General features: G+C 43.1%; 1 protein-coding gene across 1 annotated transcript in view; it reads left to right on the top strand.

Moving 5' to 3' along the window:
* LOC143367776 (G-protein coupled receptor dmsr-1) overlaps positions 1 to 22,098 on the top strand; it is a 39,964-nt gene that overhangs the window by 10,857 nt on the left and 7,009 nt on the right. The window contains exon 2 of the mRNA XM_076809921.1: positions 6,784 to 8,644. Coding sequence (XP_076666036.1) covers positions 8,022 to 8,644 — 623 coding nt within the window. The 5' untranslated portion in view covers positions 6,784 to 8,021. The remainder of the gene's footprint in view (positions 1 to 6,783; positions 8,645 to 22,098) is intronic.

Genomic DNA, 22,098 nt, shown 5'->3' with positions numbered 1-22,098 from the left:
AACGTGTTATGAAAAATTAACCCGCTTCCGGGGTTGCAGGGCTTCGTTTTAATTTTCATTTGCACGCTGCTTCGCTCCTGTTGTTCCTGAACGGAAGCGGTTCCGTTCACCTCAGACTGGCAAGTGCTTCCGTTCTAAAGGAATTCCTCCAACTGTAAACGAATTCGACCATCAGTTTTCTTCGACAAACGCGAATGCAAGCACGTAACGAATGCCCCGCTGTAAGTTCTCGAGTCACGAGTGGTTTCTGAGTACGTTACCTTATTCCTGTACGCATTGCCGAAGACCCTGCCTTTCGGAAACAGAATTCTGCGCTGCGGACTGAATGTGTTTTTTTTTTTTACAAGAAATATTCAGGTCACTTGAAATACGAATGAGCGGTGGGAGGAGCATTTACGTCTGCCATCGACTAATTCCTTTCTGCCTTCGCGTAGCACGATTACATCCACTGCAAAGAGTATAATCGAAGCCCCGCGGCAACGTGCTCCGCAGCGGACAAAAAAGAAACATAAACACTCTGAGAATCTCTGAAAGATACCCCTTTGCGGAGCATGCTTCCTCTATATTCGCAAAAGTTCAAATTACTAATATTTCTGTCTCTTTCGAGCAGCCGCTCGGAGGACATTCTATCGACCACCCTATGACGCAGTCTTTAAACCTGCAAATTTTAAGGGGAGGTTCCGGTATAGAGCCCCCAGAAATAGGTGATATTTAGGAATTAATTACAGGAAAGCTACTACATATAACTTAATAGGACTTTTTGCATTGCATTGAGGATGTCTTAAGTTATAGAAATATACTTTTTGTTTTGTAATTAATCATTGCAGACGGCACTGGGGAGTCGTTAAAGTCAAGGCGTCAAAAAAATCATCCAAATCGGTGGGATCTGTATCTCCAAAAGTTATTATCCGATTCGACTGAAACTTTTTTTATTTTGAAGAATATACTTCTGGCTAGGGGGGAAACCAGAGAAAATTACAAAATGACTATTTTTTAGAAAATAACGACACGTGAAGTTTGAAATCACTTTTTCCCTCTAGTTTTCATTTTTCAACGCCTTTGAAAATTATAAATTTTCAATTTTTTGTATTTTTTTCAGATATACCTCCTAGCCAGAAGTATATTCTTCAAAATAAAAAAAAGTTTCAGTCGAATCGGACGATAACTTTTGGAGATACAGGTTCCACCGTTTTGAGAACACTGTTTCGAGAAAAACGCGTTTAAAGTTTTACGTGAGTGCCGAGTGGCCGGGTGTTACCCATGCATGTGCCGCTACTCAAATGCCTATAACTTCGGGAATTTTACGAATTACAACAAATCCTTTTAAATGCATATTCCTAAAAGATTGTACATTCGAAAAATGAAATAAAAAAAATCGACATTTAGACCGGAACCTCCCCTTAAAGGGTTAGGCCACCTTGGACGCAGCAAAATTGCAGTCACTTTCGGCATTTTTTTTTAGGAAGATAGTGAAATAAACTGAAAATTTAATATTAAGCCTGTTATTGTACAACTCTTGCCGGAAAAAATCGTATTTTTTCTCTCACAAAATGGCGGCGGTAGGGCCGTGATACGCAAGATTTTAAGAAGCGACGTCTTCCACGGTGTTCAATCTCACGGCTATACTGTTTGACCTAGCACAAAAAACCAAACGGTTTTATTTTCTACATGCCTAAAACTAGAGAAGTACGTAGGGAAATCCAGAAACATTAATCCGTCTCGAAATGGTAAACAAAAGTTGCATCTTTTTTTTCTATCTACAAATCTGCATGAAAATAATTATCGAAAAATCCATACTTTTCAAGTTCCACCCGCCACCAATCCTTAATTCGATAATTATCTTCACGCAGTTTTGTAGATATAAGAAAAAGGTGTAACTTTTGTTTAAACTTCTTTTCGATATCTCGCACCGTTGAGAGATACGTATTCCACGAAAAAGAAAATTCTGCATTTTTCCGAAGGGCTGATCTCACCCTCTAAAACCGCGTTATGGCGCCGACAAAAAATAGGTTTGTCTCGCGGATGAACTGCTCCACTTGCGCACACAGTTGCATAATTTTCTGAATCCTCTGGTTGCCTATCTACCCTTGCTAGTCGACTTTAACCCCGACGGAAAGTTAGCCCTTCAGAGTCTGCGAACCGAAAGCAGAAGAATCCGAGGCTTCCAGCGAAGTTGAGTGGGTAAACGGTACCCCCATTCCTTTCTTTTTTTTCAAACGCTCCCATTCCGCTATTTTCGTTCGCTCGGGGGATGGCGAGAGTACGGATCGCTGATCCTTTCCACGGAGCTGGCGAAAGGTGGTACCGACCGAGGAAGGGAGGAGGGCGTAATTACTTTGGAACCGAATGAATATTGGCTGAATTATTCAGCACCAAGGAAGTAGCAGGAAAAAAAGATGTAGGGGCGGCGCTGGGAAAGCCGAGGGAGATTTATAGTGCAGCCGCGCAGCGTGGAATTCCTTCTCGTTGCCTCGCGGTGAAAAACTGTTCTCAGCGACCGAGGTCGAGGAGGCGGTTTCGCGCGGCGAGATTAAGGGTTCAGTCCACCGCGACGGTTTGAAAAATTAAGCTATTTTTAAAGATTTTTTTCTCCGCAGACACAACATATAATGCAATAAATCTTTTTGGTACTTATTAACCCTCGGGCGGGCGCGCCAACGAGAGGTACACCAGCAGGCGCGTGGTGAACTCAGTTCGTCAGGTGAAAATAATCATTTTAGCCCCCTTATATATTTCACTTCAGAAACGGTTTCTCTGTTGACGGTGGTAACTTAAATTAAATGTGACGGGAAAATATTATCAATGTATGCAAAAATGCAGTGAATGTACTTAAAAGCACAAAAATAATACATGTAAAACATTTTTAACATCAAAAATGAAAATCAACTGGCACAAGCATCATAGGGTTCTTGAAACACACCGCGCGGAGAGAATGTTTGTCTTACCGAGACCTAATGAAGGAAATACGCAGATCGGTGAACGGAGTTCGCAAAGCGCGCCCGCTAGAGAGTTAAGCTACTCTTATATTATACAAAAAAAAAATTAAAAGAATTTTTTTAATTTGTTTTAATACTTAAAACGCAATTATCGCAGAACAACATTTTTCCAACTGGTGCAGGTGATTACAAAAAGAAATATTAGACTAATCAGTCTGAAATTTTTACACGTTATTCAGAATATCAGTGGCTACGGCCGGGAACGCGGAAACCTTTTTGGATTAACCGTTTCATAGTTTTTACAAGGTAAAATGAAAAATTCACCGTATTTCGACGTATAAACTTCAAACCTCCACCATTTTGTTAATTTTTTATCAGTAAAAATAATCCTGGTTCCGGTGATAACTACATTCATAATGGTTACAACACGCTTTGAATTTTTCGTTTCAAATGCGTCGTTCTCCCGGAATCACTTGCACCAGCGCTGCATCGCTTCCTCAAGGCGCTCACGTCAGTGCGATATATATTTAAAAGAAACTGTTAAAAATTTAAAATAGATTTTTTGTTATACTGCCAATAAGTGTATTAATTAGTAGAGAAAACATTATCTACGTCGGACATTCCGTTTACTGAAAAATAAATCCTAAAAAATGACAATTTTTCACGAGTTCACAGTGGACTGATCCCTTAAGGGGAGGTTCCAGTCTAGAGCCCCCAAAATAGGTGATCTTTAGGAATTAATTAAAGGAAAACTACTGTATACAATTTAATGGGACTTGCTGCATTGTATTAAGGATGTCTTAAATTATAGAAATATATTTTTTATTTTATAATTAATCATTGCAGATGGCACTAGGAAGTCGTTAAAGTCAAGGCGTCAAAAAATTCATCCAAATCGGTGGGATCTGTATCTCCAAAAGTTATTATCCGATTAGACTGAAACTTTTTTTATTTTGAAAATTATTCTTCTGTCTAGGGGGAGGGGGCTAGAAAAAATTACAAAAATGACATTTGTTTTAGAAAATAACGACACTTGAAGTTTGAAATCACTTTTTCCCTCTAGTTTTCATCTTTCAACGCCTTTGAAAATTATAAATTTTCAATTTTTGGTATTTTTTCTGATATCCCTCCTAGCCAGAAGTATATTCTTCAAAGTAAAAAAAGTTTCAGTCAAATTGGATAATAACTTATGGAAATACAGGTCCCACCGTTTCGAAAACACCGTTTCGAGAAAAACACATTTAAAGTTTTACGCGAGTGCCGAGTGGCCGGGTGTTACCCATGCATGTGCCGCTACTCAAATGCCTATAACTTCGGGAATTTTACGAATTTCAAAAAATCCTTTTAAACACGCATTCCTAAAAGGTTGAACATTCGAAAAATAAAATAAAAAAATGGACTTTTAGACCGGAACCTCCCCTTAACAGAAAGATTTGTCACGAATTAGGATTTAATGGAATGTTCGTTCCGCGCTCGATTCTACTAATTACGCGAGCTATGTTTCGCGAGCTGCACGGAGGAGCGATTAAGCTTCGCGCCACCTGTTCGGCCAACTTTGTTCGTTGCTATTCCAAGCGCAAGGGGGAAACAGGGAATGTCACAAAGCAGCGTTATCGAGAAAATTAAGTTTTAATACTCCAGCCCATCAGTAAAGAAACAAGGCTCGGTGAATATAATTTTCTTAAATAATTTCTTCTTCAGAGCGGGGACATTCCGAATTTTGTTCCAGTGCAAAGTGGACATTTCCCGTTTCTAACCAGTACACCTACCAAATCTTCAACGTTATCTTGCGGGGGTGTTTGAACTTTATAACCCTTAGTAACTTAACAGTTCGGTAATCCCAATTACCACAAACAAAATATGCTATAAATCGTAAAATCAGTCAAACTAGGACATTCCTTTTTTCCCCAGGCCCTTCATTTCGTTAGCAATCTTCCAAATTGATTAAATAATTCTTTGTTTCGATAGAGTGAAGCGTTGGTTCGTTCTACTATATTTCAGTATGGTGAAATTTTAATCCTTGGTCCTTTTGATATCGTGATACTTGGGGGCTTAGGCGCTTACAGCGTACGTGCTCGTGTAGCTGGCTTCGGAAGCTTAAACACTTATGCGCCGCGGTGCTTAGCTTCCTCAATCCCTTATTTTCATACTGTGATAGAATTACGCAGTACTTTCCATTCATTATTCCCAACTTCCACCTCCCCGAGACAGAACCACCCCGCCCACTGTAAACACTGACGAACGAACTAACGACGCGCTGAGACAATTAATAAAGGATTCGTTAAGTTACCAGGCAGCCCAGACAATGGAGCCATTTCCTAAAGTGTAGAGGCACGCGTGTCGCTGCGGTGAATTAAGGGCCCGTAAATCGTAGCCCGCGTGCACGGCGAGAGCTGGCAAGCGCTCGTACTACCAGAACAACTGAATGCTCAGCTAAATGTCGTCATTCGGCGTACAAGTGGTTTCGGTCGTAAATGTCAATACAAAAGGGAGGCGAGTGCTCCATTTGCACAGCTAAGACTCACGCTCTGCTAGCCCCCGCTCAGTGTCCTCCTCCCTTTCGTCGGCTCTTCTCGATTTTGTCGTAAATGCGCCCCTCTTTTGTACCCGAGAAGAAAAGAGGGTTAAAGCTGTCGCCCGCGGGGCGTAATCCGCTTTCATCGAAGCCGAAAAACGTTCTTCAGCGCCGGCAGAGATGTGGCCAGCATAAATGGTGGCGCTTAACGACCTCAATGCTCGCGGGAACCTCGTTAAAAATTCAATCTTAAATCGGCGGATTACTCTGCCAATTTTTACAATGCCTTTCATCTCAGCAGATTCGCGGAAGCTTCCTTCTGTTTAATCTGATTCGGTAATAATGAAATTACTTTCGAGTCCGCCCCGCGTTCGGGTCACTGAAAGGTGCCATTCTTGCGGTACCGTGAGCTCCCAAATAATTCAACTTCCCTCCAGGGTGAGCACGCTCGCCCTTGTACCTTTAAGGGGTAGAAAAAGAATCGATTATTTGGCAATTTATTTCCGAAAGTACATGCATATTTTTGTGCAATGGTTTTTGTATTCAGACGAAGGACACTTTAACAGGTTATTATATTATGTTTTGGTATAAAAATATTTAGTTATTGCATAATTACAACTGATTTCCCGGAAGCTGTTTTTAGGAACACGTTTTGCGGCGACCAACATTATTCGGGACTGGGTTATCTGAAATAAAAAAAGGAAGAAGATTTAGTTAGTACAATAGTTTATCTAGTCATTAATAGTGGCGTTTTATAAAATATTAATCTGGGACAAAATGGCAGATGTTTAAAGTGAAATGTTCAGTCAAGAAACTATTGTCTTTCGGAAGTTATGCATACATATCCGAGAGACTTTCGGATATGTATGCATAACTTCCGAAAAACAGTAGTTTCTTAACTGAAACTTTTTTTTTAAGTAGTTCATGATACTATGTAAAGATAGTAAAAAAACGGGAAATCTTCATCGAGCCGTTGACTTGTAAAAAAATCCACGAAATGTACATATTTTCCGAGGGTTCAAACGGGTATGCCCCCTTAATGTACCACCGCGCGACAAGATATCACCCGGCTTCGGTACAACCGAGCGAGACAGCCGTAGCGAATGTAATTAACCGTGGCGCATTACCGTTCCCGCCCTTGTAGCCCTTGTCAGAGGCGTCTACGTCCCCGTAGGCTGTATTTCGGCCGGGCCAGTGTAACTGACACTTCTACACGTTGCACGGCAACATCGCGACAGCGCACGAACGCGCCTTTGCACAGTAACGTCCACACAAAGTAACGTCACCTTTTCCCATCAGAATGTTTGATCGAGGGCAAACAATCTTTTCCAGGTCCCACCCCCTGGGAACGTCCAAGGCGAGCCTCGAAGCAGTCCGGGAGAGGATCCAGGGAGCTGGCGAAAAAGCTCCATAATCTCCGACGAATCACGCACCCTTGGCGGTGGTTGAACGGTGTCGCCGGACCAGCCACTGTCGCATAGATGGAATCGATCCTTGAACGATGAGACGTGGCTGCGAGCTAGGATCCGTCAGGAGGCGGCGTTAATGCTTCGACCCTGCAGCGCCCCCAGGGGATAATCCTCGGCGAAGGACGAGCGTCGGGACCGTCGAGGGTGGTACCATGGGCTAAGAGAGCCGCGGCAGATAGCGCGGATCCAAACTCCACTCGAGCTGCGAGGGATACTTTGCAGAGCCACCGAACGAAACCAGGATCGGGCAATTTCTTCAAAAGAATGCAGGAATCTGGTTAACGAAAGTGGACTTGGGGGAGAAAGGGAGGTTGGGGAAGGTGGGGCTGATTTATGGGGAACCGTGAATAAATCAGAGTCCCCTGGAAGACGGAGCCGCGTGATCTCGAGAGGGGCTAATGGATTCCGAGGAGCAAGTATTCGGAGGGGACAGAGATTAGCAGATTCATAGAGGAACGAGGTCGACAAGGGTGCTGGACAAGCTTCGCTCTTCAGGGTCGTTTCGTCGACGTGTCACGGGAAGATGCTTCCAGAGGCAGTGATTCGCGAAACGGTGGGTAACGAAAGGGGGCAATAAACGAGGTTGAAGGAAGAGGCCCGGACGCGTCCCCAGCGCATCGTAAGTCGGCCGCGTCTCCTTGGACTGTAAAGTTTCCTATACCCAGCGAGGGGGGAGAAACAGGAGGCGACGCGGAGTAACTCACCGGGCAGGGAGAAAATATTTTGTGGTACAAGGGCGCGTACACCGCCTCTGGGAGTAATAAGAGACCGTTCGGCCGCGGACACCGGCCACGTGGAATTTCTGGTTTGTGGCGACGCGTGCAGGCTCGTATCGAGCACGCGATATCGCTCTGGAACTTTCGAGGAACGATGGTGTCGGCGGGGCGAAGAGTGCTTCTCTGATTCACTTTGAAAGGCACCGGCGAATGAGCTTGACAGATCAGGCCAGTGCGGTGGTCCTTGGTTCTTCTCTTTAATGTTTGAGTGCACTCGATAAGAGAGCCAGAGACGCGGATTAGGAGCCCGATGGAACGGAGGCTTTGAAGGGACCAGGGAGCCAGGGAGACCTCGAGCGATGCGACTGCTACTCGCCAGGATCTGATGCTCGGACACGCACGCTACGATGACACCTGGCGCCGCGTGCACCTGAACGCAACCCTGCTGCAACTGAGGTCCTTGCTGCGCCACTGGGCAACCATGAGTCGCCTGGACAACTACACGGACGTCTTCCCCGACCTGAACAACTACACGGACTTCTTCCGCCGCCTGAACATCACCGACGAGGACATCGACTACGTGAACAGCTTCAACCCCGAGAACATCACCACGCAGAGGACCCCCAGCTACCAGACCGGCTGCTACTGCAGCGGCAGCGTCCGCGACCTGGCCGTCAAGTATAAGGATTACCATGGCTACGTGGCGCTGATGGTGTGCCTCTTCGGCACCCTGGCCAACATGCTGAACATCGTTGTCCTGACGAGGAAAGACATGGTCGCCACCCCGATAAACCGGATACTTACCGGCCTGGCGACCGCCGACATGCTCGTGATGCTCGAGTACATACCCTTCGCCATTTACAAGTACATCGTGCTACCTAAAAGGCAGATATTCCCTTACGGATGGGCGGTGTTCGTTCTCTTCCACATGCACTTCTCGCAGCTGCTGCACACCATCAGCATCGCCATCACCCTCACTCTGGCCGTTTGGCGGTACATCGCCATCAGGTGAGTGGAATTCCCATCCGATCGCTTCTAGGATCCAGGATCACGAGTTCGTTAATAGCTCTCGCGAGGGGGGAGCAATGGTAGGATGGAATTCTCGAGGGTAATGGGCTGTGACTGAAGCCAGGGGCGCGGGGAACGTTTATTTGGGGGCGAGAGAAGAGGAATGCATTTCTGTGACGAAATTTCAAGTTTGGAATTTGATATTTCGAATTTCTGTGTTCCGTGGCAACTGTGATCGATTGAAACATATTTTTGACATGTCATTGGGTATTACTGAGGATACAGCTATATATTAGGGTGAAAAGATTTTCAAACAGTTCAAGGAGCCATTCTTGTTTCCAAGAAAACTCTGTAAAATAATTTGTGTAAGGGGTAGGCTACTGTATTCTACTCCCTTAAGGAGTTTTCTTGATGGCATGCTGCTGTCAGAGGGGCAGAAAGCTCGACGCGACGGAGCAAGGGTTCGGTGAAGGTTTACAATTGTAAAACGCGATAGATGGGAAGTCTGATTGATCGAAGGAAGTTGAGCGGGAGAGGGTGAAGTTCGATAAGAAGGGTGAAGGAGATGATAAAAGTTTGCGACTCTCGAGTGAGAAATCTGAAACATCTCGCGAACAGTGTGGGCATTACACGTTGATAGAAGCAAATACGGATGAGTTAAATATAAAAAAAAAATTTTTAAATAATAAAACCGACTTCAAAATAATAAAAATGCACTAAAAAGTAAAAAATAATTTTTTCCCTTATTTAATCTACGACTCTTATATTTTTTAAGTCGCCGCCAGATTTACACAGTGCAAATGATGGGGCGTCGACTTACAAAATATGAGAGTCGTAGATTAAATAAGGGATTAAATTATTTTTTACTTTTTAGTTGCATTTTTATTATTTTGAAGTCAATTTTAAATTTTTAAAATTTTTTTTATTTTTAACCAAGTGACAATAGCCTTTATGATTAACCAGAACTGGCAAAATATTGGGCCAATGTTGAGACAGTGTGTGAATAAGAAAAAAGATCATCAAAATCGGTCCATACGCTGAGGAGTTATGGTGGGGACAAACATACAAAAAATACATACGGGTGGAATCTATAACCTCCTCCTTTTTGAAGTCGCTTAAAAGGAAGCCACATCGATGCCGCACGCCAAGGTAAATAATTGTAAGCCGACATATCGGGTCTCGATACAGTCCTGCGTCTTCCAGCGTGGGCTGCTAAGGTTTTCCTACCGCGACGTGGGTGCAATACAACGGCGATTTATTCGACCCCTACCGTGCAGCATGAATCACGGTAAATTAACACAGAAGCTGTTTCAGTACACACATTTGGTAAATAAGGCACACTTGAAATCAGGGTCTGATTATCTACGTAAAAGAGTCGGGAGAGGGTAGTTAAATATTTTCCGTTCGTAGGATTTTCTTTTCTACGAAATATCTATGACTTACAAGGGAAGATCCCGAATCCGAAAGTTCAAAAAATTCTGAAACCTTGTGAATATGTAGGGGATTTCCTCCTGACTGCAGCGCAATTTTTGTTTGCTGCCCAAATTCACTCGAAGGGGCTGAAATTAACCCCCGAAAATTCGGCAGATTTTGTGTTATAACTCGCGAATTTTAAGAGATAGAAAAAAAGTTTCAAGACAAAAGTTACTTCTTTTAATTAGATCTATCATATGGTAAAAAAATATTTTACAGTTCACGAGTTGTAACAGAAATTCGGAAAATAACCGGATTTTCAGGGGCCAATTACACCCCCTTACAGTGAATTTGGGCAGCAAACAAAAATTCCGTTGTAATCAGGAGGAAATTCCCTACATATTCACGAGGTTTCAGAATTTTTTGAATTTCCGGGTTCGGGATGTTCCCTTGTTAGTGCACAAATGCTGTAAGCCCGCTTTTAGCGGTTATAGAAACACTGGTTTAAATTATAGTACAGGTAACTTTCGCAGGGAATGGTGGTTGAGAGTTATGTTTAATCAGGAGCCAGTAGTTTTACCTCTTGTGAAGGATCTCGTTCCATTCCCAGATGGATTTTACATAGCAGACCCTCGTAATTAAGATCCTCAGTGTGTCAAAGTCGAGAAGGCAGTCCCCTTTTATCAAAGAACATTGCTTTGAGGACACGGTGGTCCAGTGGTCAGTTTTAATACGTCCCGGCCGTAATTGGCTAGATAATCGATATCGAGCTGCGAATCCTGTTATACGTGGACGCTAGGTGGACCGAGGGCCCCGATAGTGACAGTGCGAAAATCCAATTATGCCCCCTCGACTGCGGATCGAATTTAACTTTGATGTATCTAATTTCTACGCGCCTGGCGGTCGAAACGCGCGTCTGGATGCTTAGGGAACACTTGGTCGCTGGATGGCTGCCATCGAATACCTAATTAGAGCGATTCGTGTATTTACTCGACACCTAATTCAAAACAATTTGATCTTCGGAACAGCTAATCTTCGGGGAGGTGGATATTCTCGTGTAAATGTCTGTAGTGATTAGAAAATGATATACGTATAGCAGAAGAATTGTGCCGAATACCTAATGGCAGAAGTTCGATATTTACTGAGTTCCTAGATTCCGTAGTTGCAAATTAAATTGACAAACCTTGCAGCAGGAGGAGTGCAGCTCCATTCTTGATTATTTTTTATTTACGACGTGTAATAAAATTTATATTAAAAAATTCCACAATACTACATCACAAGTGAGCGATTTATTGCAAATTTTGAATCTGCACCCATCACTGTTTTGCGCAATAGGAATGCTCCAGATTTGAAAAATTCCCCAAAAAAGAAATAAAAAGTCATCAACTTAGTAACTACCGCTTATTCCGGGGAATACATATATTCTTCAATCAGTGTCCTCTTTTTAATGTTAGGTCGAAGCAATAATTTTATAAACAATTTTTTTTCTAATTTACCTGAAGTGGGTAAAGATGGAGCTGCAACCCTCTCGCTGCAAGCTCCTCAGTTCATAAATATAGTAATCCGGATATTACCTAATTCTTAATCCTAGATATCCAGCTGTCATCGATTGTCAAGATAAACAGTCCAGATACCATCTATTCCCATAGGCGGGTGTATTTACACATCTGTGCCAAACGCACATGTTTGCACGACACCAGGTTACAAGCAATATCCACACCGCAGTGTAATCACTTTCTATTTGTTCAGCACGTAGTAAGCGCGCCATAAATCCTCGTAACTCGGGTTCACTAATTCTGCGGGGAATAATGATTATTCCGATAGTCACTCATTAAAACAACAGAACGGCCACGGAATTCGAGTTTGCTGCTTTAACGAGTGTCCCGCCTTGGTTACACAGGGGACTACGCTGATCAAATTTTGGGTGGCCTAGCCGGGCAATTAACTCCTCAAAGTCGTGGGTAATTTCGGCAACCGTTGCGAGGCAGTCGCGTAAGCTCGCATCCGTAGCTCTCCATTAATGTTCAGAAAGCGTGCTTTCATCTAGCTCCGTATACATCCCGGGAATGCAATTCGACTCGCTTAAAATTTCGCTCGAATTCGAACGAAATGCTATTTGCCACTGGCTTGTTTCCCGCACATCCTCTGACCCGCGGAAATGAAAGCTAAGCCGCCCCGATGCAATTCGGATCTGTCTAAGTAAAGGTTACCCTCATTGTCCGCAGCTATCGTTCGCGTGCAGTTACGTCGGGAAACAATTCCCCGGCTCTATACGTGTAGAAGTAATTTAATCGAAATATCGAAACGGAACGGCGCAGTTCTTTCCACGCCCTGTCGGACAATCCATCAAATTGGAAATACATATAACCCCTCAGGTGGAAATCGGGATTGCTGACAACTTCACTACCCTCCACTCTATAAACACGCGATTCAGCAGCGAAAATACCACTCGAATGGGGGACATTGTTAGGATTTCCAACGACCGTTGCACCGCGTGGAGCGCGATACGAGGACCTTTTGCATCCATCCCCCGTGGAATCGCCAAAGGGGGATGGATGCACCTGTCGCCGAGTAGGGGAGTGGTGGGATGACAGGGACATGTATTATATACAGGGTGTCCGCGGCAAGACTGAACAGCTGAAATAAAAATAACTCTGGCTTATTTTTATTTGAGATAAAAATAACTCTGGCTTATTTTTATTTGAGATAAAAATAAATCTGGCTTATTTTTATTTGAGATAAAAATAAATCTGGCTTATTTTTATTTGAAGTAAAAATAACTTTGGCTTATTTCTATTTGAAATAAAAATAACTCTGGCTTATATCTATTTGAAATAAAAATAACTCTGGCTTATTTTTATTTGAAATAAAAATAACTCTGGCTTATTTTTATTTGAGATAAAAATAAATCTGGCTTATTTTTATTTGAAATAAAAATAACTCTGGCTTATTTTTATTTGAAATAAAAATAACTCTGGCTTATTTCTATTTGAAATAAAAATAACTCTGGCTTATTTTTATTTGAAATAAAAATAACTTTGGCTTATTTTTATTTGAAATAAAAATAACTCTGGCTTATTTTTATTTGAAATAAAAATAACTCTGGCTTATTTTTATTTGATGAGTCTCGAATACAGTTTTTGTCTTTTATTCGAAACCCATTTTTTTATTTGAAATAATTTTTTGCCCATCTCTGCCGGCTAGCGTCTTCGCGGTACCACCCCTGACAACGCGGGGGCGACCTTGGAGAGCGCTGCTCTATCAAGTGTAACCGGCGAAATACTTCGCAACCACCCCCTGTTTGAATTCGTCGGTTATGAGTTCGTGTTCCGTATAACGAGGCTACCCCGTGGGGCATGGAGCATGACCCAAATAAATAGCGCGAAAACGGACGCTAATTGAGGACGCCGGGCTTCTCGCGGAAATGCCACTGCGAGGCGAAGGAGTACATTTCCGTTTCCAGTAAGCTGGCCAAAATTTATGCACGATTACCCGCGGCGACGGTGGAGGAAACGTCGGCTCTGTTCGACGATTATGCGCCAGCCGGGCATGCTCGTTTTGTTAATAGGATGGGCTATTTACAGTTTCAGGAGTTGGGAGAATAGAGATGAAATTCTCTTTTAATGGCTTAGAATGCAACGTGGTCTTGCAGAGATTCTCAGTAACTTCTCACCCCCTGCAGCAGCCACTCCTCTATGCTACTTATGCTCATTCCTATCTCTGGCTTTTTATGTTATCTGTGCCACCGCAAAGTGGGGAAGCATTGGCATATTTTTGGAACATTTTGTTATGTAATATAAAAATTTCATATTTGCTTTAAGTATCTTACTGTAGCATTGCAGCTTTTGTGGTTGTACTATAAGTGTCAAAATGCAGAAAAATATTGTCCCTTTCCTTCTTTAATACGCGTTATAAATGGCACTAACAGCTAATGTTTTAGGTTTTAAGCAGGGCTTGTAAACTGTTGTAATATCGATTTCGGTTCTCCAAACGGTAATCAAGAACCTTTATTCTGAATAACTGTTATGAAGAACCGAAATTTCCAACAATTATCTGTTTCGGTTGCGGTTCCTATTTCCCTCCTCATATCGGTCCCATAACCGTTATTATTTCGGTTCTGTATCGATTCCGAAACTGTTCCAGAATCAATTTTTGCATCGACTTTTCCCTAATTCATATCATTAATTATTGTAGCTGCAGATTACTGTATACGTGCATATTTTTCACGAAATATGCTCTTTTACACATTTATTTTTAATTACCCATTTTAAATTTGCTTTAGTTATCCTATCACTTGTGATCGCACTACAAGTGTGAAACTGAATCAAATTTATACGCTTTTCATTCTTTCATACATGTTTCATTTCTTTATTTATAAACGCGAAAAGTCCCATTAGTCTACAAAAACAGTATAGGGTAGATGTCCCATTTACCGTCAGTGTCCCTATTACTGCCACTTTATTTATTTCGCTTTAAAAAAAAACGTAACGTACAAAGAATAGATGTACAAACAATATACTATAATAATAAAAAGAACAGTCCCAATTTCATGGTAAATTCTTGTTTACACTATTCTTTATACGTTGCGTGTTTATTAAGTAAAATAAACAAAGTGCCACTAATAGGGACGCTGGCAGTAATTGGGACATTTACCCTGCGCAACAGTGGCGGGAAGAATGTCGAGAACGCCTACGACAAACGAAGAACGAAAAACAGACGTGTACCTGTACTTACAAAGGCTGCAGAAAAAATCTAAAGCCATGACAAAACGTGTTAAGTAACTGCCTAAGTTACCCCGCACCTCCAACCCTATTTCTCTGCCTCCAAACGTACCAACACCCCCTCGTCCTCCTCTCTTTCAACTTAATAGAGCCCTGTCGAAGTCCTGCGCTCTGCAAAATCGGCAATCGTTGGTTCGAGGGTCGTGTAATTGGGTCACGACTGCTCGATGTGCTTCGGTTGTTTTCGCTTTTGACATCGTAAAAGTGGATCGCGCTGATTATTCCAGGAATTTACGTTGTTCCTGGCCAGTCAGTGTTTGCGGCAGAATCTCACAAGGAATGTAACTGAAATGGAAACTGTGCACTGGCTGCTTGTGACTCGCGAAATCGTGAACGAGTGCTCCAGTATTTCTATGGAAATTGCGCGCACTCTTCTTTCAATACCACCCCGCACGATCACGTTTCACTCATTTCTGAATTGCGATTCAACTTCCGTTATTAGCCCGTTCGACAATGGCTTTGAAGCTCCACGCTGAAAGCGGCGCGCGCGAATCTATACGTTTGATTCGATAACTCGTTCGTTAATTCCTCGCTTCGGTGGCACACCCGCCCCTTCGTCCCGCCCCTGTTAAATCCTGACGCACCGAAATCACAGAAACGCGTCGATGCACTGCTGCCAGTTTCAGTCATTACAAGTGGCACGCGAACCACTACAGTGCAATAGAATTAAGATAAGATTAAGGGGACTAGGCAGTCGAAAAAATCGAATTTTTATTGCGTTTTCCGAAAGCACTATCTGTTCTGAATAAAATGCCCCTTGGTTTATATTAAAATTCGCAAAACTGTAGATTTGGCAGGTAAAAAGGTAAAATGGCACATGTTTTATACATCCTGTAATTTTTTCAAGTCGACCTGAACCTTCGTTCGTTCACAATTAGCCGAAAACCAAAGGGGAAAAAGATTCGAGAAAAACGCGTTTAAGGAGTTGTACCTAGTCAGACGGCCGAAAAGAGGCGAATATTTATGAATTTTTTTTGAAGAAGCGGAAGCATATATTTTTACAAAACTTTTTGCGCTTAAAAGAGCAACGTTTAAAGAACATTCGGTAATTTTTTCGTAGAAAAATAGTTACGTTTATAATAAAATAATCTTTTTAGCTGCCGAATCTACGATTTTGCGAATTTCAATATAAACCAAGCGGCACTTTATTCAGCAAAGCTAGTACTTTCGGAAAATGCAAGGAAAACGAATCAATTTTTCAACTGCCTAGTCCCCTTAAGATAAGATTCTCAAAGTCAAAACTTGTTCCTCATACTTTCTCAATATTTTTCCCTTATTCGGCAACATCCTAGCTCTCTCTTGGAAGAAGATTCATCCCCCCATCTTGTTCCTATCAAAAGTTCTACAATTTTCACACAAAAAAGTGCAATTTATCCCACCGTCCGCGGGCTCGTCGTGAACAGGGGGGGAAATTTGTTCGCGAGGGTGAGAGCACGCTTGAGAGGACCGTTTAGCTTGATACCACAATCATATTTTCCCATGCTGGAGGGAGAACCTAGGGTGTAATTGGCGTGAATTCAGACCGCGCTTGGAGCAACACCCAGTCTCAGTGCAGGAAATGTGAGTGCAAAAGGTGTCCTTCCCTTGTCTGATCCCCTTTAACTGGCAAATCCGGGTCGAGGCTCGCGCGAATAATGTCACTAAACGGGGCCACATAACGCATAAAGTGAGACATTCCGATCTGAGGATGGAGCTGTGCCGAGTATCGTATCGATTTTGAGATACGAGATGATACGGTGCCCTTGTATTAGACGAACCGGTCTGCTCATTGTCAGCGTAGAAACGGACTACGTGCGACCGTGCACGGTATTATGCCGCGATGTCCGCCACGGTTAACAGCCCCTCCCTTCTTACTGCAGGACAATGTTTGTTGCCCGCGATGGGATTAGTTTGATTCCCAACGCAAGCTATTCGGCGCGGGTGGTGTTTGTGTGCGTGTTTACCACTGTGAAATTGATACCAACAGGTGCATCCCACTTTCGACTCTAGTTGCAGCTAATTGAAGATCGAATTCGATCACGTCGAGAGGGCCTCTCAGACTATAGACAGCTGGAGGTGTCGGATATAATTAGATCGTTCCGATTGATTCGACCATCGGACTCAGGATTTCTAGACTCCTGTTCTTCATTGTTTGCGATAACATATATTGCAAATGGAATATGAATATTTGGTGTCTATCGCACCACGTTGAACGTCTATCGTACCGCTTTGAACGCCTATCGTACCACTTTGAACGTCTATCGTACCACTCTGAACGCGTATTGAACGCAAAACTCAGATTTGGGTTAGAACTCTCTTTACTATACTACTCACCGGTTAAGGGTTAAGCAAGCAATTGCGTTTTCCTGAGGTTCCCTGAGCATCTTCTTAATTAATCGCCACTTCCGCACCGGAATATCACCGCTCGCAGACCATCTGGCCAATAGATTGAATTGAGTGGCGGCGATTCGTATGATAAGCAGGGTACGCGCGAGCAACGCGATTCGACTGACAAGACGCATCGTTATCCCCCCGTCGCCGTTTCTGCAGCTACATTTCCCTTTAACGAGGAATGCTTCCGCGCGAGTTTGCCTGGCCATTTGCCGAGGCAAATAAGGCATCTGCGTAACGTCCCGCGAGGGGAGAGGCGCGGAGGAACGGCTCCGTGCTCAGCACTCCTAAATTAAATCACGCATCGGCGCTCAGACTTCTCTCGTTTTTATGAAATCAACGGGATGCTCCGGAGTGCCTTGTGAATATTGAACCTACGCGAGGATGTTGGAGCAGCGGAGCGTCCGCCACGCTTTTGCCCAGCAAACCAGTGGAAAACAACATTTCGCTTCGTCCTTCTGCATGCCATACGGTATTACTGTTTCAGTAGTCTGCCAACAGTTTTGGAACGGGTTGACGAAGGCAGAGGGTGATAACTGATAGTGTCGGTTCATTCGAGGTCCGACTGACGCGCTGCCCCTCAGAGTTTCCTCTATAGAGGGTGGTAACAGTGCGGATTTGTAATTCTGTGATTGTATTATCGCCAGACACTGTGGATGGCTCTTTTCTACCCCCCACTTGGATTGAAAGCTCTCGCTGGGGTTCTTGCATGATTCTGTCAGATTTCCAGCTTCCTAATGGATCCCATTTTCTTCCACGTCAGTGGCAGCAAATGTTTCTCGAAACGCATCACGGGTATGTTTGCGATGGAACGTTTTGTTCGTTGGGAATCAGTGGCGGATTTAAGGGGTCATTCTACTTTGCTCGGCCGAAAAATTAAGCTATTTGTAAAGATTTTTTTCTCAGTAAATGCAACATATAATGAAATAGATCTTTTTTGTATTTATTAAGCTACTTTTATATTATAGAAAACGAAGTAAAAAGAATTTTTTAATTTGTTTTAATGGGTTTTTTACAGCATCTATATATATGACACCTAAAAAAAGAGGCATGTTTATGGCGTAGATGATTTCCCGGCTCTGGCTTATCCGGAACAAAAAATTCCAAAAGATTCTTAATCTGTACGAGTGTCCCTATAGCCCCTAGCTGAATTAATAATTTTTGTCGAGAAATAACAGAGATTTTTCACATTGAACCTTATAGAATATATCCTTTTGAGTGTTTTGGCAAACTTTTTTTTCAAACCGGTGCCATTTTGTTATTTTTCAACAAAAATTATTAATTGAGCTATGAGCTATAGCGATACTCATACAGATTAAGAATCTTTTGGAATTTTTTGTTTTGGGTAAGCCTGAGCCAGGAAATCACCTACGCCTTGAACATACCTCTTTTTAGGGACCATATTGTCACTGTAAAATAAGAATTAAGACAAATTGGAGAAAAAAACGCTTTTTATTTTTTTTTCTGTAATATAAAAGTAGCTTAATAAATGCCAAAAAGATTTATTTCAATATATGTTGTATTTAGTCAGAAAAAAATCTTTACATATAGCTTAATTTTTCGGCCGATCAAAGTAGAATGAACCCTTAACGGGCGGCCGACTAAGAGTTGCCGCCTGGGCCCCCAGGGCCCCATCCTCAAATAAAATTATGATTTTATCTACCACTTCATTTTCCCGAAAAAATGGGCCCCTGCCCAGAAGGCCCCTCAGGGCCCTATCTTCAAAAAAAAGAAGATTAAGATTTTATCTAAACAATATATTTTTTCTGTACTACTACACTTAGCCTATTTTTAGTTAACTACCTCTCCACTTTCACGAAAAAATGGGCCCCTCTTTTCCCGAAATCCGCCACTGTTGAGAAGCATATCGCCGACAAAAGGAAGGAAACTGAGAGCATCCCCCTGGGCAATAGAGAAATATTTGGCCAAGGCGAAACTAGATCGGTGGAAGTTCGGGAAGGGTACTTTATTGAGTTAAAAGGACTAAAGGAGCAGAGGAGGGGTGAGCTCCGACAATGCAGCCGGCAGATAACAGTTATTACACTTCGGGATAGAAAAGGAACCAGAAACCAACAGCCGTGATACAGCTAATTTGCAATTTCACTCGAAGAGAAACGGTATCCTGATTCGGTTTCGAGAATCGGGGCCCTCCGCCGTTCTCATCTGTTGCATTTATTTCCCTCAACTTCTGGCTCAGTGATCCAGTTCGCCCTGAATATTCATATTTCGCGTAGAGTCGGTATAAATATAAACCCGTCATACGACGCAGGAAGGGAAAAAACCGTTGGAACATTTCACGTCGCTCAGGCACGCGATACACATACTCTCATTCCGCTAAGAAGCAATAGCTGCGCTTATTATTCGGAATTAGGCCACGGAAACTCAAGACAAATTAATAGTTTACAATCTTGATTTTATTCAGGACACTTGCAAGGAACGTCTTCATTCACCGAAACGATTCGGCAGAAAGAATTCACGAGTAGAGATCCGCCTAGCACATGGATTCTATCTGTTCGTCATACCATCGCTATAAACATCCGGATATAAACATTACAGCCCTGTCCTCTCATGCATTCCAGAGCAGTAATAAAAGAAATAATTTTTGCACAAATAAACCTTCATTACTTAAACAAAAACCGACACCTATTATACCCGTCTTCCGCGCGCGAATATTCATAAAATATTGAAGATTATTTGGTCGATTGCAGGCCACCCCCTACTTTCCCCGGTAACTCGATGCCCGCGAGAATACACGCGCTTTGTGGCCGATGGGGCTCGCGAGGGAATTTACAAGTGTCGTAATTTATCGTTGCCCGATGCGTGAACAGCGGTCGTTAAATAAATTCACGTTCACGGGCCAATTAACCAACGATGATACCGCACCCTTCCACTCTGACGCGCGCAAACTTCGTGCCGGCTAGTTTGAAATTTGTTCGCGCGTATATGCTGGTCTCCAAGGGGGATGTAGAACGCTGAAAGGTGAACGCTGCGCAATTGGCAGCTCGGATATCTAAGAAACAAATATTCTGCAAGACGTAGAGATTCAATTAGGGAAACTTGTTAGCTGCGAGCATTCGAAGCCGATCGCGCAATTCTCTCGGCGTTCCTTCCGATGCTTTCTGTTCGGCGCGAAATCGGCTTTCATTATTCTACAGCAGTCTAAACGGTTCGTACATCGTTGCCCCCGAGTATTTCGCCGCGATATTACTCCACTGTTATTGCCTCGGGCAACCCGATGAATTGCAACCAAAAATATGTACACCGATGCTAACGTTTCGGACGTGGAGACTGTCGTTAAGTGAAGAGGGTCGATTATAGCCAGACCGCCGCGCGTAGTTACCTCGTGTATTTCATTACGATACCCAGTGTTCCGTGGTTATTGTATTTGATCGTTTAATCAGCTCTCGTGACGCGCGGTAGAATAATACCTTTACTCGCTGCGCAGTAGAAGAAGCCACTCGTAGTCAGACCAGCGGCCAAGTAGTGCATCCTTGGATTATTCCGACGTAATTCGTATAATCTATCCACTCGTGGCAAATTGTAGTATTTAAACGTTCCCGAATTAATTGCTAGTCGCGTGCAGCTCGTGGCTGGCCTTCTTTGTGAAGGCACGATCCTTCGGAATATATTTCCTACGCGGCTCCTCCTTGCGCTCGCTGTAAGTCAGGCCAATGACGCTCGTAAGTCTTTCGTAACTAGCTGCAGGAAAATAATGGGCGGAACGTCACAAAGGAGTCCGCGGGAATCTCCGCAGGAAACGGTAACCATACCGTTGCGACAATTTCGCATTATCCAACGAAGGAGTAATCTTTATTCGTCGCTAACGAGACGGCAGGCAAACAACGAAAGAAATCCACCGTGCAAGAAACGTTTATGCATTTCCCTCCGCTAATATTAAGGCGCAATATTTCCAGGGCAACGTGGAAAACGCGCATTTACATCGCTAATATTAAGGCCCCACGTGCAGGGGCGTAGCCAGGATTTCATTCAGGGAGGCAATAAATAATGAAAACGAAATTTTAATTTATATACGTGTGAATCAATATTTGCCCTGCAATTTAGTTTCTTTTTATTTGGTGGTAAATTAATTTGATTTTGGACGAACGACCGATTTATTATTTTTCGCTCGCGTGTCCTGCCGTCGCCGATCTGCGATAAAGCGCGTCGTTAAATGCATCTGCTTTTCGACGTCGACTCTCAATACAGCACCTAACGTTAACTGTCTGAATAACGGAATTACGCGCTCCTGGTTGAGTGCTCGAACGCAATTAAACGGTAACGAGGTTTTCTAATGATAAATTTGCGAAACCGGGCTGCGCTTTGGTTCATGAGCGATCCTCATAAAACTGGTTACCGCAAAGGGATATTGTTGGGAGTACGAAGCAATTCTTTTGTTCCTCGCGTGCGCGTATAAGTGTTACAGTGGTGTGTCGGGTTGCCGGATGTAGAGCCAGCGACAGGCTGCGCCTGGAGGCGATGCTCGTTTTCAGTAGAGCAGCCTCGGCTTTGGTCAGACGCGGGGAACACGCGATTCCTCGAAGCTCGACGTGCGTCAATCGCGCATCAATCGGCCAAACTCGATACAGGACTTTTGGAACTTCGGTTGTCGGTCATTTTGCCGCCGATATTCCCCGACGCGGATAAATAATTTTATTTATTTATTTACTTATTTAAACGGAAGCCCTTCGATAAATCAATATACAGCAGTGTATACACTGAGAAATGAAGCACAGATTAGAAAATTAGAATAAGTCACATGGAGATAGGCACATAAAAGCCAATGTAAAATGAAATAACAGCTAGTTACATATATGATTAATAACTCTAGTTCTAAATGTATGAAATGAGCAGTCGAAGGAATCGAGCACATTAGATACGCTGTTAACGTTC

Source organism: Andrena cerasifolii, chromosome 4, assembly GCF_050908995.1.
Source record: "Andrena cerasifolii isolate SP2316 chromosome 4, iyAndCera1_principal, whole genome shotgun sequence".
NCBI classification, from domain to species: domain Eukaryota; kingdom Metazoa; phylum Arthropoda; class Insecta; order Hymenoptera; family Andrenidae; genus Andrena; species Andrena cerasifolii.
This window is presented reverse-complemented; position numbering and strand designations above follow the sequence as displayed.